Raw genomic sequence first — 17,573 nt, 5'->3', positions numbered from 1 at the left:
TGGTTTAGTTTCGGTTTGTTTTGGTTTAGTTTCGATTTACTTACTAGTTATACAATTATATCACAAGTGAAGTTGTTACCACAATGGGGTGGACTTGGAAGTAAAGGTTGGAGGTTTGAGTTTTGAATCCCCTTGCCTCTAGCTTTTGTAAATATCTAATGGGTAAATTTCACTTTATTACTCCCAAGTTTACTGAAAGTTTAAGGTTTGAGTCAGACTAATGAATTTATGAAAGTGGTAAGAAAATCAAATTTTGGGTACAAAGTTGACATGAAAAAAACTTTAGGGAGTAAAATGTAAATTTCGGGAAACTTGTGGGTAATAAAGTGAAATTTACCCATATCTAATATTTATGCCAATCAGTTCAGTTTAGGTGGACTACAATTTGACATTTTTTGAACCATGGATCATATCGAGCTAGCCAATTTGGTCTGATTTAACATAAAAAACTGAAATAATAATAATAATAAACTGCACCAAACCAAACCGGTATCGGATGCTTTGATCAGTTTGCAATTTGAAATGTTGAGCGCTAGTGCGGTCCAACTCCACTTATGTAACGGGTGAATGCATTGGGTTACACTATTCTTGGACTTTTCTGAGAAGATATAGAAAATAATTAGACATTATTTAATTGAAAAACTATTAAAGCACTTTCCCTCTTTATTTTTTCTAAATAATTACATTCCTCTTTCACCATTTTACCTTATCAGCTTTCTTTTTGTTTAGTTACATTAGAAGGAATCAAACCCTTACCTATCATAATCCTGACTCATTTTCTCATCCATCCTCATCATTTAGGGTTTTATTTTCCTCCTTCGAAACTTTTTGACCATAATTTTCATGGTATTCTTGTATACCGTCGGTTCGAACTGAGGCACTTAAGTTTGAATAACCTTTGGGTAAGCCCATGTATCACTAGCAGATTAGTTTTGCTTTATTTTTTATTTTTTACTTGATTTCATAAATTTTGTTTTGCAATTTTTTCTTGGTAATATTGGAAGATTTGGAATTTCATTTAGGGTTGTCCAAATCCAATTGAATCTACTCAAACTGATCAATCAAATCCAATCTAGTTTGATTTTGATAAGTTTCGATAACTTTGGCAAATCAGATTAGGTTCCTACATTTATAAGGTGACATGATCGGGTCAAATGACGGGTTGCTTGTGAGAATCCAGTTTAGTCCAATCTAGTTAGTTTCATGCCTTTTGCTCTTATAGGTATTTGAAATTAAATAAATTTGAATAGTTTTAGTCATTTGGTGGCATTATGTTAAGTAAAAGTCTCATTCTTGCAAGGGATCCTTTTGATGAGAGTCAAAAGGGATCGCACGATTTGGGTCACTCCACAGTGCAATTCAATTATTCAAAGAGTGCTGCTAAACGAACCCTAAAATTAACTGAGCACACCCTATGGTCTAAGTACACCCTAATATTTTAATTAAAATGTAAAATTAACTAAGTACACATTATTTAACTACCAAAAATACCCTTGGTACACCCTAATCCTAAACTTTTACATAAATTCGTATCCTCTTTTCAGATTTTGGATTTGCATCAAAATCTTTAATTTTGTAAGTTGATGTGAGAATAAATTTGCTAACTCCTTCAATTCAAAGCTTGATTCTTGTAAATTCTTGTAACTTTCCACTTGAAGCAGGAACCAAGTTTGAACGCGCCTGATTCTTAATTCTATCAAGTTGAATAATGTTGGCCATTTCAACACCACTGTCAAAAATTTCTGATATGTGAGTGGCTTGTTGGGGCTTTCTTCCCAAGTTGATACGTCCAATGATATGCTGGTCTATTTGGTGGTGTTGCACTTTTATTTAAATCTTCTCTTTGATTGATATAGCCAGCTGTCTTCTAATGTTCATCATTTGTTTCCTACACTAACTTTGTAGCTATCCCAAGGTTTTCTTCCCTTTAATTTGTGTGGGTCTCTACTGGGACCAGGAAGTTGTTTCAACATCTTTTCTACAAATCTCTGATATTTCGATGGAGGTTGATAAGTGTTTGTCTGCATTTTTTCCTCATGGCTTCGCCATTTCGTCCTCCACTTCTTTCTTTCGGTGGCCTTTTTATATATTTAAAATTAGAGTCTATTTATTAAAATTACATTTGTTTCATAATTTAATACATATTTTTTGGTAATTTAATATTATGGTACATTAGTAATTCAATAAATAGTTTGGTAATAGGGTGTACTCAGTTAGTTTTAGGGTTTGTTTAGCGGCACTCTTATTCAAATAGTCTATGTTTTAGATACCTATTGAAGAATTATGTAATATAAAAAAAATTAGCAAAATGGAATTTGTTTGACCATTTGGCTATCATCATGAACATTTCAATGTTATTGAGATCATTGTGTTTATTTATTTGTTCATGGTTAGATGATTAAATAGTTTCCGATTTTGGGTTTATTTTTCGTAGTGATTATCCTTACATATGATGACCTAAGAAATGAACAGTTTGAATCTTTGAATCGCAATGAGGGTTGGGCCGACTTGTACTTTGGGTCAAATTGCAATAAGAGTTTATCCCACTTGCAATCCCTTTCGGTTTTTGTCAAAATGATCTAAAGTTTTCTTTGTTAAGTAAATTATAACCAAAACACTTTTTAATAGCATTTAACTTTTTTCATTTGCATCTATTACAATGAGTGATTGAAATTAGATTTTACAAAAATGGTTTCATCTTTCAAACCATCCAATCCAACATCTGTCAAATTGGATTGGATTGGTTGTTAATGTTTGATATAATTGGATTAGATTGTAAACTATGTAATCCAATCTATATTGGACTGGATGCGGATTGGCTAAACATTACTGTTTTGATATATCTTTCTTTAAAAAGAATTATGTAGGGATTAAATGGTTGTTGGCTTGGTATTGTTGATGTCATATGTTTACATAACTTTTTTTCTTAATGCCGTTAATCCTTGTAGGTGTAAGTTGCTATTACAAAAGCCAAAAGGAAGCGAGCATATATCATGGAGCCCTACAAGAACAAGTTATTGGCAACTTCAACGTCTCAAGCTGAAGGAGTTTGTGCTGAGAGTTTAATAGACAGATTTAGTAATCTTCCAGAAGGAGTTGCTCACCACATTCTCTCCTTCCTCGCTCAAATAGACCTCGCTCGAGTGAGCTGTGTGTCCAAAAGTTGCAGAAAGTTTTATCTCTCATTTCCCTCGTTGAACTTTGATGCAATGCCCTGCGCAAATGACATGTGGGAGAGGTTGAAGTTGTTGAATTATTTGGACAGGTTCCTGATCCAACGAGGGGACAATAAGATCCAACACTTTCGTATTTTTTGGATCTTTTTAGGTCCAGCTTCAAGCTTCTCTAACAAGTATTTTCGAGTCATCTCTTGGATCCATGTTGCTGCAAGGTGCAATGTCGAAGTGCTTGATCTGGAACTCTACATGTGTGAGGCGACAACGACGTTAGTATTGCCATCTTGCCTCTTTCTTTGTCGATCTTTGCGGTTACTAGCAGTGGATTTGAAGTTTAAGCTTTTTCAAACCCCATCCTCAACTAGTTCCACCACCCTCCTGATGTAGGACGAAATATGGTCACTTATGGCACTAGGAAAAGAAGGAAGGCGTATCGTTGGGATTTTCTAATTGATTGAAGAAGAATTGGAGTGAAGAAGAATTGGAGCGAAGAAGTGAAAAGGGACATAGCAGGAATTTGCAGATTTGTCGTCCGAGCTTCGATTAGGACGCGTCAAGTGGTATCAGAGCGGGTCTCTCCCGTCTCGGTATTATTGGCTTATCTTATCAGAGCAGGTTTTGCCTGACTCGAGGTGCCTCCAATGGCTCGTCCAGACGAAGAAGATAGGACCCGTGGAGACGGGGAACCAATCACTCTTAGAGAATTTGATGTTGCAGTTGTTCCATCCTTCATGGGGAGTGACTGCATCGAAGGCTTTCTTCAATGGGTTGCAGACATAGAGGAAATATTTGATTCAATAGCGATCCCAGAGGAGAAGATGGTGAAAATTGTTGCATCCAGTTTAGAAGACGATGTTGCTTCTTGGTGGGATCAGTTACGAAAATCTAGGAAGCAACAAGGTAAAAATCCTATCAGTTCTTGGCAATGGATGAAGAGACTTCTTGTGAAAAAATTCTTTCCTTATGAATATAATATATATTTAGTAAGGAATGGTTACAAAATTGTTCAACCCAATATCATGGTGGGTCTAGAAAAGATGGAGGAAGTTCTCGAAAAGGAAGAAACTGTGATAGATGCTGTATTAATTGACGATCCAATCATCCATAAGATGAAGGAAGAGATTCAAGAAAAACAAGATATTGAGCCTATTGAAACTCCTGTTGTTGTTGAAACATATATTTCAAAAGATGAAGAACAACAATTGGATTCCTCTGAAATTAAAGGCATGGATGAATCTGTATTTGGAGAAGAAAATAACTCATACAAGGAGTTTGATTCTCAACTAGCATATTCTAATCTTGTTTATGGAATCAATTATATGATTATTCCATCCAAATATGAGCAAGTCCTAATTCTACAAATTGAAGAGTTTATCTACACATCAAGTTCTAAGCCTACTCAAGTTCATTTTAACGAGAACTCGAGGTCGAGTTCTTTACAAGTGAAGGAGTCTGATGTAGGACGAAATATGGTCACTTATGGCACTAGGAAAAGAAGGAAGGCGTATCGTTGGGATTTTCTAATTGATTGAAGAAGAATTGGAGCGAAGAAGTGAAAAGGGACATAGCAGGAATTTGCAGATTTGTCGTCCGAGCTTCGATTAGGACGCAAAATACCATTTCGGAAAGGGAACGACGCCACGAGTCAAACTCACAGCTTTGCTGTGAAGTATGATGGATTTTGGCATTCTGAGGTCGTTTGGCCTTCCAAAACCGCATTCAAAGTTTCGTAGTTAATTTTCGAAATAAATTCTGTTTTTCAGTTTTAATGTAATAACTCCCCTAGCAGTTACAAGGGTTGAGAGTTGTGTATTTAGGCAGGTTTGTCTAACGTTTTTGTACACTTCAGATTTTAATACAATTAATCAAAGAGAGTTTCTCTTAATTTTCTGGTGGAATCCAGTTCCCTTGTTACTTTTTCGTTTGAAACCTTTATTGCTTGTGCTGCGTCACCTCCAATGCTTGAAGTTGAAAAATGTCACCATAGACGAGGGGTTGGGCCAATGGATCTCGTGTTCCTGCAAATGCATCAAGGAGCTGTGGCTTGAGCTTGTTCACGGGGCAAAACAGATCACCATCAGCAGCTCATCTCTGGAAACCCTGCGTTTCGTTTCGTGCTATGCTTATTATAGTTTTCAAAACCCCAATGGCAACTTTCATCTTAACATCTCAGGTGAAAAGCTTGAAGACATATCTACATTGACTGGAAAGTTATCCCAACCGGTCACTCGATAAACATTTTCGCTCCGAATCTTAAACACTTGAAATGGATTGGAACTTTGGCGAGCCGCCAATATCTGGAGAAATTGATGTGGTTAGAAAAAGCTGAGATTTTTCTCCACCCTAGGAGTGAGGATTTCAGCAAACTATTCGGTGTGCTTTCCAGTATCCACAGTGTTAAACTTCTTGTTCTAAATGAAGAGACCACAAAGGTAATATTAAGTTTTTTTTTTCCTTTTTTATTGTTTTGTATATACATTTTGTTGAACTTATGGCTTTATTTCATTGCAGGCTCTAACCAAGGAACGACGATCTCCGCCAAGAATATTTGATAATCTTGGTCACATCTGTATACAGAGTACATGTTTGAATGATGGCCTAGTTCCAGCATTGGCATCTCTTCTTAGAGGGATGCGTAATCTGATTACTTTTCACATGAAGTATGAGCCAATTATACCCCTCTTGTTTACCAAACATGTTGAAGTTATTACTGTAAGTAAAAGTGTTTGTTTATCACTGGGAAGCTTTACTTTCTTTATATTTTGAAAATTATTTCTTGGTGTTTTCTAAAAAGGGGTTTTTAATTGCAATAGTGTCTCACCTTGTACTTGATTTTCATTTTAGTCTTCCAACTCCGATTTAGCATCCTCCAATTGTGTAACGTGTGGCAATTTGGTAATTTCATTCGTCAAATGAATAGGTCGTTTTTATGATTAATGTGTACATGAATTGACAATTCTACCCTTTAAATCGATGTCATATTGACGGAATGACCAAATTATCACTCGAGTGACACAATTGGAGGAAGCTATAAAGTAAAAACTGATTTGGAGGACAAAAATGAAATCGGTACAAATTCAAAGGACCATTAAAGTTAAAACCCCTTCTAAAAATAAATTCTCAATGGATTTTCTTGTTCCTTTGTTCAGGCAAGCAGATTTGATCACGAATACTGGAAATCCCAAAACTTGGCTATCATTGATCAGCTTGAGGAGGTAACTGTTGAGCTTTCCAGTGGGAGTAATGAGTTGGAGTTTGCAAGGTATATTTTGGAGGGTGCTAAGAATTTGAAGAAAATGGTTATAGTTTATTTACCCCATCAATCAACTCGAATTGAAGCAGGACATGACATTGAGATGAACTCCCCTGCAACAATTGTCTTTAAGAAGAGACCCAGAAGGCCCAAGCCCTCTTATTCCCCTTGAGCATTATCTCAAGTGGTTTAAATCTCCTTGCAAATTGCAATCAAGAAAGGAAAGACAGAAATGAAGACAAGGAGAGGTTTATTTATTTATTTATTTATTTTTCGAAGAATTTATTTGTGTAATAGCATTAAAACCTTAATTTTATGTTGATCGATGCAGTTTGACATTTCTATTGGATGAATGAGATTTTACCTAATCATGATCACCTTTGAGCATATATTTTGTGGGTGGCAATGCCTACAAATTGACTAGTTGCCACTTGCAAGAGCTAAAGGATAAAACCTTTTCCTCAAACAATAATCCTATGGTCGTTTTGATCAAGTTGAAGGTATAAGATAGATTACTCGTGAAGAAAACGTATCATATCTAATCCCCATAAAATGGTAAGATAACAACACTTTATAACTAATTCCTCTTAATCCTCCCAAAATGGAAAATCATTCAATTCTATCTTTATTTTCTCCTTCAATATATCTAAGATTTAGTGACTTATCCAATCCAAGGTGCCAAACGATCCCCTAACATTTAAAAAAAAAATTCAAATTTTTAGTGATTAATTGTCTTATTAATAAATGAAACATTACTCTCAATATTGCACGGCCAAAAGAAAAAAACAAGAAAAAGAGATGCCGTACCTTTAGTCAAAGATTAGACAAAGAGCTTTCGGAGAAGGGTAGCCTAGGGTGAAGCACATCGTGAAAAAAAGATGATGAAAGATTCTCACGTCAAAGAGGACCCTTTTTAAAATCAGTTTTCATAAAAGGTTTTTGTGAAAAATGAAAATAAGATATATTTTTTAAAAATCAACACATTTGGAATATATTATTTTTTACATGAAAAGGATAAAATTATCATATTTATTAACAAAAACAAAGTTCTTTTGATTTGAGCAACACCAAAATTAGACGAAAATGGGTAGCCTTATCAGGTATGGTTTAATTTCCGATCGTTCAACCCCCCCCCCCCAATTCTATGCTCTTGCTGATTCCAATTTCTCTATTTCCTTTTTGAAATTCTTCAGCTTTCACCATCTGAAGCTCTTTCATTACTGCTCGTGCCTTCGTCTCCAAGGTTGGAACAGAGGCTTTCGTCTTCAATAAACTTTAGGTAAAGCCCATTTACTGCTGCTAGCTTAGGTCTTTTTCTTTTGTACTCTACAATTTTTTTGTTGGTAATTGATAACTTTGGAAGATTTTGAATTCTATTAAGAGGAAAAGCTGCAAACTTTCACAGAGCATTTTCTGGTTTCGTTAACCTACAGGACGGCTTTAAGGGTTAGTTGCACATAATGCCGTCTTTTATAAAACAGATATATATATATATATAATTTTACAAAAAGATTTAACTTTTTGATATTGAATCAAATTTAACAAATGGTCTGTAGGTTGTTTTCTAATTTATGGCAATTTTTTTGTTGTTGTTTTGAATCTTCTATTAATGACTCAAAGATAGTAGAACTTGGCAAACTTATGTTCCAAATTAGAAGCATATAGAGATTTAACGGTCTTGGGTTTTGTACTGTCCATGTCATATATTTACGTAGTGTTTTCGTGTCCTTTATCTTAGTAGGTGTAAGGTGCTATTACAAAAACAAAAGGACAACAAGTATCATGGAACCTAAGCGCAAGTTATTGGCAACTACAAGTTCTCAGGCTCAAGGAGCTTGTCCTGACCATATGAAAGATAGATTTAGTGATCTGCCCAACGACGTTGCTCATCAAATTCTTTCGTCAGTTTCTATATTGGATCTCACTCGTTTCGGCACTTTATCCAAAAAGTGCAGAGAACTTTATCTGTCAACGCCCTCATTGAATTTTGATGAATTTAACAACTGGAATAAATCCTCTTATGCTAAGCAATTCAAGTTGTTGAGTTCTTTGGATAGGTTCTTGGTTCGTCGTAGGGAGAATAAGATACACTGCTTTCGTATTTGTTGGAGTCTCAGTTACGGAAAAGCTGCAAGTCTCTATAACGAGCTTTACCGAGTAGTCACGTGGATCCATATGGCAGTAAGGTGTAATGTTGAAGTGCTTGATCTTGAGTTGAGGATACCTGATACGACGATGCTAGAGTTGCCATCTTGCATCTTTCTTTGTGGATCATTGAGGTCTCTATCAGTGCACTGCAATAAAATTCTTACAGCGCCCTCCTTGGTTAGTTCCACTAATCTCCAGTACTTAAAGTTGACAAATGTTACAATAGATGAGGGGTTTTGCAAATGGATCTCGTGTTCTTGCAAATGCATTAAGGAATTGCATCTTGAACATGTTGAAGTAGAAAATATCACCATGGAAAGCTCGTCGTTGGAATCTTTTAGTTTTGTGTTTCCCTCTTATTGTGGCCTCTGTCATCTTAATATCTCTTGTGAGAAACTTGAAGACATACATATAGAGTGGAGATTTGCTTCAACTAGCAGCAGATCCTTCAAAGTTTTTGCGCCAAATCTTAAATATTTGAAATGGATTGGGAATTTGTTGAATAACCAAAATCTGGGGAAACTAATGTGTTTAGAGAAGGCTGAGATTTTTCTGAAGCATGGGGTAGATAACAATGACTTCAGCAATGTACTTGAGGTTCTTTGCAGTGTATGCAGGGCTAAAGTCCTTATTCTAAGTGGAGAGATGACCAAGGTAAAAATTCAGACAGAAACTCTCTTGTAGCAAAAACATGATGCCCTGCAATATGAACTTATGCTAGATTATGTATTTTCTGGAATCTTTTGAAGGATATTGCAGGGAACATATCTTTGCTATGATTCTACAGCGTGGCAATAGTAGGGATGGCTAATTTATGTTTGTAAACTTAAAAGATGTTTCAAAACCGAGTGATGGTATTACATGGATGATATTTCATATTGGTGCTGCAAGTTTTATTTGAAATCAATGCATGAACTTGTCAATCTACAAACAACACAAAATTGGAAATTAAAAAAGGGTCATTTGATACTTTTTATATTTTATATTTTATTTTATTTATGTCTTAAGGAGTGAAAGGATTGAGGGAGATGACAATTGGGAGGCAGAGAGGAGGGAGAATAGATGGAACTAAAATGATTTTTTTAAAACTATTTAAGATTGTTTTATTTTTTTGATTTCCCAGTTTGCTCCCATCTTTTCTTTGGTTAAAAAACAGAAGGCGAACATAACCGGAAGTATAAAATAATAATAACTTTTTTACTAATGATCATTATGTAGATTATTGAAATTGTTTGCAATTAGCTCAGTTGTGTGAATCTTTTTTCATCATAGTGTTCTGGGTGCTCACACTTGTTTCATTTAAGAGTTTGCCTTTCATCTATATCATGTTGCAGGCTCTGTTGAGGGAGGGTCCTGTGTCTACACTGTTTGATGATATTTCTTACCTGGGTATGCATATTGAGAGCTTGGATGATGACATAGTCCCGGCAATGGTCTCTCTTCTGAGAGGAATGCCCAATTTGAAAACTTTGTACATAAAGTCTGACCCTTCCTTATTCATCCATAAACCTGAAGTAAGAGTTCAAGTCTGTTACCCTCTCTCTCTCTCTCTCTCTCTCTCTCTCACACACACACACACACACCTCTCTCTCTCTCTCTCACACACACACACACACACACACACACACACAGAGACACATACAAGTCCACAACACTCAAATGACGAGTGTATTGATCTGGGTCAAAAAAACTAAAAATAGTTGTGCTCTGAGAAATGTTATTTTTAGAGCTTAAATTATTGTATCCCGAGCGATGTATAACCCTATTATGCAGAAGGGATAATCATCATAAGTAGGTAGTGCAGTTCTGAGAGTAACATTTGGTCTCTATAATTTTTTATTTATTGATTTGCTTGTTTCCTTTCCAGGCGTGTGGATTTAGTAAGGAATTCTGGAAATCTCAAAACTTGGCTTTTATTGATCAGCTTAAGGAGGCAACAATAGAGCTTTCTAATGGGAACAATGAACTGGAGCTAGCAAGGTATATGCTTGAGGATGCTAAGAACTTGAAGGAAATGGTCTTAGTTTATTCACCCCAGCAATCAACTCATATTCGAGTGGTAAATGAAAGTAAGATGAATTCTGTTGCCACTGCCAGAGTTGTCTTTCAGGAAAAACAAAGGAAATGAAAAGGGGGGAAAAATGAAGGTTGAAGATTTTTTTGTGTTATAACTTCAAAACCTTATTCTGGATGTCAATGGATGCAACCGCTGTGTTTATCTGTTATGATAGAACCCTAATATTGTAATAATGTAGTTTATAATGCTGTTAGCAAGACTTGTCAATGGCCTAGAGATGTTTTTGTGTTTTGTGTATTATAGCAACTTCTTGCGTCTTTCTCCAATGCTCGCATGGCTTCCATGTAGTCTTTCACATCATGCTCTGTTCTCTAAAGGAGTCGGTCAAGAGGCCGACATTTGTCAGCAGGTATGGGTTCAGTGCTGGATCCATGGTAATTGCCTTATGTGGATTCACCACCTACAACAAAATCCCAAATCTCAATGAACTCAAACAATAAATTGGTTGACAAATTTTGAGAATAGAACCAAAAATCTTGGGGTTCTTTGGAAGAATCTTGGAGAGAAGAAGGGAACTGTGATCGTACTCGAAGCAGAGGCAGCCAAGGTAATTGGGGGAAGAGATAAGGAATTTGAATTTTGGGGTGGGAAATGTAGGCCTCGGTAATTGTAGAAAGGCCATCATTGGGGCAAACGATGAAAGCACCACGACGCGTTTTGGCCAGGCGATTTTAAAAAAAGAGCAGTGCGTGCCATGCTCTTCCTACCAAGAATTGTCGAAAAATGCCGACAATTTCATTGCGGCATTTTATTGAGCACTTGGTCTGCACGCAGAGGTCGCCCACCAGCCATCTCTTGGGGTCGCCAGATGAGCTTTCAAGCCTTTTTTCCCAGTTCCATGGGATCGCTCGACCCCATTTATCATTAATGTATATGCCACTGGGCAATGGAGACCATTTGGGGCTCAATGGCTTTTATTCCAATGAGGCTAGGAGGAACTGTATATGCAAGCTGAGCCGCCATTGGTTCTTGTTGGAATTCTTCGTCCAGCTTCGCATGGCAGCTAAAAATTCCTCAATGTCATGAAATTATTTATTTAGTTCACTCCAATATCTTAAATAAATTAAAATATTAAAATAAGAAAATATTTACATAAAAACAGTGTTCTATTTCTATTACAAACAGACTTTAAAAGTTTTATTTTACTAGAACATACAATTTCCGACAAGAATATATCATGCAAATTGTGGTCAGTGGGTCATCAATCATTTATTTATGTACAAGCATGATTTCGCATACGTTTGAATTTATGTACAAGCTTGTGTGATGAGATTTTCCGAGTGATAACTAAAACAGATATGCCTATGATGGAATTGCCATCTTTGTGGATCTTTGAGGTCTCTATTCGTGAAAGTGTATACAGTTCTTAAAGTGCCCTCCTTTTCTGGTTTTACTAATCTCCAACACTTAAGCTTGAGTAGTGTTAGAATAGATGATTGGTCTGCAAATGCGTTAAACATTTACAGCTTAATGATTATCATCTCATTCTTCTGGCCAGTGGACTTATTGACAGCAGAGACACTCCAGATACCGTCGGCATCAATTTCGAAGAAAACATGGAATATATGAACATGTTTGAGAGCTGGAGGAATGTCATGGAGGCTGCATTCAGCCAAAAAGTTGAGATTTGCTGGTATGCTACTCTCACCTTCATATATGCGGAAGTCGATCAAAACTTGGTTGTCCTTAACAGTACAAAGTTCTATGTCCTTCCTCACGGGAATTATAGAGTTTCTTGGAATCAAATTCATGAATTTTTTCAAACCATTAACATCTGTACCCTCCATGACAAGCGGCAGAGGAGTGACATCCTTGAGAGTGAAGTCTTGAATAAACTTCCCCTTTCCATTCCCACTCAAGGCTGCGGCTTGAATAGCGGCACCATACGCCACTGCCTAAACTCTCTTCCTCAGTCCGTATCTCTCCGAATCCCTAGTCTCTATATTTAGCATCGGTGCATTTACACACATTTAAGACAATCTTAACCATTTAATTGGTCTAATGAAAATTAATTATTCAACTCATCATAATTGAATTAGATTAAAACTCTCCTTTTGCACCGTGTGCCCATCTCTTCCTCTATCCTTCGGCCTCTCTCCCTTCCCCGCAATCTCTCGCTCTTCCCCACAATCTCCTTTAGTCTTAAATGTGGATAAATGCACCGATACTAAATATAAAGACTCGGAATCCATCCGTATCTCTCCCTCTTTCACATTCTTTGCAGCAACAACTAAGAGAGGAAAAACAAAAGAACAACGGCTATAGTCAAATAATTCTCTCAAAAGAAAAAGAAACCCAATTTTTTGTATTACTTAATCCAGAGCATCTTACCAAAAACATTATTCAGGGAAATTATATTTGACACAATATTAACCAGAAAGGGAAAGAAAAGAAAAGACACACCCCAAGCGATGAAACTTCTACTTCAAGCCAAAGCCAATTTAATTGATGTGGTTGTCCACCTCATCTGTCACATAAAGTGGTATATGAATGTAGTACACAAATATGGTAAGAGTAGCATTATTCAGTAGGCTCCATCTCTATTAAAGAGGTGATACACAATGTGATATAAGAATTTGATAAGTCTAGTATTATCCGTGTAAAAATGCTCCCGGCACCCTAAAAGTTTTACTTGAATGAGTAAAAAATAATTTAATAGTTTCTTGTATCTGCGCCATCATCCTATCTTTCTAACTGTCTTTTTTACTTTTTACCCAAATTTCATTGTACAACCATGAAATCGAGACACCTTGCACTTGAGTCATAACGGATTTGAACAGAAGTATGCTATATATGTGGCCATTTTCTAACCCATGGGAATAATCAACGGACACATGAATCTTACAATTTTTTTCTTTTTACAGATGAAATGTTATGGGCTGTTTTATTTATTTTTCTTTAAGAAGGTTTGATTTGCTTAAAGTATTCTTTGTATTTTTTTTTAAAGAACCATGCGATAAATACTCAAACAAATATATCCAAATTCATTATCAAGGAAATTACAAGTATATCAATGTCATAGTTGCTGACTCGGTCCCATCACTAACTTGAATGCTTTTTTGGCACAACAGGAAAAAACAAAACATTTTCTACAAAACTCAAATTTAAAAATAAAAAAAATTATGTAATTTATTATGGGCTGGATTTTGAGAGCTAATAATATTTACCTAGGTCCATTGATAAGGTTTAATGATTTCATTTCCTTTAACTTTTATGGGCTTGTTTCTTCGTTTACCTTTGCCTTGTGTAGGTATTAGTTGAAGTAGGAGAGATGTACTCATAGATTTGGAATAGAGGGCAAGTTGGCGTCTCATTTAATTAGCTTATTGTTCGGTTGTGATGCTTCCTAGTTTGAGATACTGGATACTATAGTATAGTTTACATGTTATTCAGTAATAATAGAGGCACCAATTTATTACATTTTGAACGCCAAGACAATCTTTCATTCAAACTTGAGACAATTGGTCTACAAATCAAAACTATTCTCCACTCAATTGGTTCTTGCTTGTGTCAAAAAGTTGGTGTAATTAATTGGTATTTTTAGTTTTTTAGGACAAGATTTTACAAAATGATGTTTACAAACAAACAACTTAAAGTTGAACTCCAATCAAATAAAACATATATAATTTATTACTTACATAGTTACAGTAATTAAGCAAGCACTTCTCTTCTCTTATTGAAAACAAGAATAAAATCCACGCAACGGTAGACGGACCAGCCTACAGCATCACTCATCCAAAACAACACAACCTGCGCATTAATTAGTTAAAAATTTATCTGTTAATTCCGCAAGTTCATCTGTCACTGTTGATTGTAATGGCTCTCTTTTGGCCGGTGGATATGACCTCAGCGGAAACATTCAGAATTCCATTTGCATCGATAGAAAAGCAAACATCTACTTTACCAATTCCCTTAGGGGCTGGAGGAATGCCATCCATGGTAAATCCACCCAAGTAATTATTATCTCTGGTGAACTCATTCTCTCCCTCGAAAACTCCACAGAGGACGGCCCTTTGGTTGTCACAAGTTGTAACGAAAATTTGGTGCTTCTTTGTGGGAATTTTGGTGTTTCTTGGGATCATCACGGCCATACGGTTTTCTTGACCACTTTCCGTCCCAAGTGACATTGGGATGACATCCAAGAGTGTGAAGTCTTGAAGCTTCCCCGTCACGTTCCCACTCAAGACTGCAGCTTGAACAGCGGCTCCATAAGCCACGGCCTCATCGGGATTAATGCTCTTGCACAACTCCTTGCCCATGAAAAACTTCTGCAATAGCTCTTGCACCTTGGGGATTCTAGAAGAACCACCAACAAGAACAACGTCATCGACTTCTCTTATGCCCATTTTGGCATCCTCCAAACACCTTTTCACAAGCACCATGCACTTGTTGAAGATATCCATGTTCATTTCTTCGAATTTGTCCCGGGTGAAAGTTGTATAAAAATCTTCACCCTTATACCAAGAGTCGATTTCAATATCAATGTCAAAGCAAAATGAAAGTGCCTTCTTTGCTTTCTCACACGCGGTTTTGGCCTTCCGAAGAGCTTTGGGGTCTCCACAAATGTCCACCTTATTTTTTGTCTTGAATTCGTCGACGCAGTAATCTACCATTCTGTTATCCAAGTCTTCACCTCCAAGGTGAGTGTCTCCGGCAGTCGCCTTCACGTCAAAGACACCATGGCCTATGGTTAGTAGCGACACATCCAATGTACCACCACCCCAATCAAATATCATCACCTTTCTCTTATTAAACCAACCGGCTTTCTTGTCGATACCATAAGCTATGGCTGCAGCAGTTGGTTCGTTGATAATACGCAGCACATTTAAGCCGGCTAATTTCCCAGCTTTTAATGTAGCCTGGCGCTGAGAGTCGTTGAAGTAAGAGGGGACAGTGATAACTGCATTTTTCTCACTAATCTTTGAGCAATGGAAGGCCTCCGCAATCTCCCGCATTTTTGCCAGAACCATTGATGAGATATCTTCAGCAGCAAACTGTTTCTCTTGGCCCTTGTGGTTAACCACAATCATGGGCTTGTCAGCCTTACCTTCAATGACCTTGAATGGCCAGCGCTTGATATCACTTTGAACAGTTTGGTCACTGAATCTCCTACCAATTAACCGCTTCGCATCTGTAAATCATTCCCAGTTTAGATTGTGTCCGGAAACAATTAATTTATGGATTCATGCATAATAACCCCACTTTTACAGAATCGCTCTAAAAAAACAAAGTATATATTTCTCAGTTCTAACGAAATTAACAAGGAAACAATGAAAAATTATACTGTTGATAATTTTATTCTTACCAAAGATTGAGTTGGTGGGGAATCTCCCGATTTGGTTAAATGCTTCATCACCTACCAACCTCTTACTATCAGTGAATGTAACATAAGATCGAGTTGTCCTGTTACCGTGATCGTTCACCAGGATTTCTACATGATCAGCCTGCCACGTTGCCACACACGAATAAGTTGTCCCCAGATCAATCCCAATTGCATGGTTATCTTCTGCCATTACTAATTTTCTCGATTGGCTGAAAAGCTTCAAGAGGAATGTCAAAGATTAACAAGGAAATATTAAATAAGTGCAGAAACCAGTGGAAGAAAATTTATACACGGAGAAAGTGAAGTCTAATAAACCAATGCTTACGCAATAGCTGATGCTTTGCCCCAGTTCACTAAACAAAGCACATTTACTTTTTTAGATTTCGAAATGAGATAATTCCTTTCTTCGGATCCTTATCATACGTTTGTTGCTTTAAGGTCTTTTATTCCTTTCTTCTTATCTTCTTCTCCATTATTTTATTTCTATCTTCAGCCAAAGTGTAAGGGGAGTTGCCATCCAACAGCCTTATGCGTGAAGAAACCATGCTATAGCAGCTGTCCTCTCAGCTCCCCAAATTCCTCCTCAAGACAAAGAGACAACAAAATAGAGCAGCCCCACATAAGTGTACCATGAAAACCCGGTCAAGTGACACATGCCCCAAAACATTGAATGTATTTTTGGTCACCACTTTAATCTAAGGTATATTATTACCGCTCTTCTCAACACATGACACGTGTTGATAAGCGTAATCTTATTATTTTCACAAATATAAAGCAAAGAGTTAACTATTATGTTTATGGACAAGCGTCAAGTGTTAAGAATGGTGGTGAGTAAAAATATTTGATAAACACGGAAAGTTTGTCTCTTGCCAAAAAAAAAAAAAGTGACATCCCGACCCAAAAATATAATTATCCGTTAATTTAATTAATTTAATAAAATTTGAAATTCCAATTTTTTGCCGTTGGGGGTAGGGGTATTATGGTCACTTTTTAATCCGGAAGGGATTTGGGAAAATGACTGGTACTATTGCGTAGATCGTACCGAGATGAGTCCGTAGACATGTAGTGGGCTCGAATCGGAGTTGTAACGAGGAAGTTACGATCAAAACCAACTCAGTGGCACAATCGTAATTATTTCGAAATTAATTTTTAAATCTATGAAAACACACACACACTCTCTCTCTCTCTCTCCTCCTCCTCCTCCTTCCTCCTCCTTCCTCCTCCTCCCTCCCGTGCGACCGCCCCCCCCCCCCCCCCCCCCCCAAAATCTTTCTTGGTATATCCAGATAATAGATAGGAGCATAAACTGAAACATTCTGGAGCTACCCCCCCTCCCCGGTAAACCAGCAGCGGTAGTTTTTCCGCCTCCACTGCCGCCACACGCCGCCATTTTTGGTGGCACCGGTCCAAAATAACCGGCTTCTCTCCCTCTATCAGCCCCACCCTTCAGCCGCCATGATCCGTCGTCGCTGTCGTCGAAAATTGCAGAAAAAGGTCGAGTTTTTACATAAAATTTCCGGAGCTCATTCGGACCCCTCTAGCCACCATTTTCTACGAACTTGGTATGCCTTTTCATCATCTCAATGTGTTCTAGCT

The 17,573-nt window shown here is 37.0% G+C and overlaps 2 protein-coding genes and 1 pseudogene across 4 annotated transcripts; 2 read left to right on the top strand and 1 right to left on the bottom strand.

The window, feature by feature from the left end:
• The first annotated feature begins 2,993 nt into the window (after window positions 1-2,993).
• LOC110744960 (putative F-box/FBD/LRR-repeat protein At5g44950) lies at window positions 2,994-6,601 on the top strand (annotated as a pseudogene).
• A 679-nt stretch (window positions 6,602-7,280) lies between these two features.
• LOC110744961 (putative F-box/FBD/LRR-repeat protein At4g03220) lies at window positions 7,281-10,920 on the top strand. 3 transcript variants are annotated; one of them, XM_088244204.1, is made up of 5 exons: window positions 7,293-7,529; window positions 7,623-7,708; window positions 8,171-9,231; window positions 9,912-10,091; window positions 10,445-10,920. In XM_088244204.1, exons 3-5 carry the CDS (start codon window positions 8,212-8,214, stop codon window positions 10,703-10,705), a joined length of 1,461 nt encoding a protein of 486 aa, XP_088100330.1. In that variant the 5' UTR covers window positions 7,293-7,529; window positions 7,623-7,708; window positions 8,171-8,211; the 3' UTR covers window positions 10,706-10,920. The 3 variants fall into 3 exon arrangements, with proteins under 3 accessions (XP_088100331.1, XP_088100330.1, XP_088100329.1); XM_088244203.1 differs by having other exon boundaries at window positions 8,168-9,231; XM_088244205.1 differs by lacking the exon at window positions 9,912-10,091 and having other exon boundaries at window positions 7,281-7,529; window positions 8,168-9,231.
• Window positions 10,921-14,264: 3,344 nt separating this feature from the next.
• LOC110744959 (heat shock 70 kDa protein 4-like) lies at window positions 14,265-16,236 on the bottom strand. The gene is made up of 2 exons (XM_021945003.2): window positions 15,960-16,236; window positions 14,265-15,785 (listed from the first exon to the last, which is right to left on the bottom strand). The coding sequence occupies exons 1-2, from the start codon at window positions 16,165-16,167 to the stop codon at window positions 14,449-14,451; spliced, it is 1,545 nt and encodes a 514-aa protein (XP_021800695.2). The 5' UTR covers window positions 16,168-16,236; the 3' UTR covers window positions 14,265-14,448.
• Between the last annotated feature and the right edge of the window lie 1,337 nt (window positions 16,237-17,573).

Source organism: Prunus avium, chromosome 7 (assembly GCF_965620075.1).
Source record: "Prunus avium chromosome 7, drPruAviu1.hap1.1, whole genome shotgun sequence".
Classification (NCBI taxonomy): domain Eukaryota; kingdom Viridiplantae; phylum Streptophyta; class Magnoliopsida; order Rosales; family Rosaceae; genus Prunus; species Prunus avium.
Note: the sequence above shows the minus strand (reverse complement) of the source record. Positions and strands in the feature narration are given on the sequence as shown.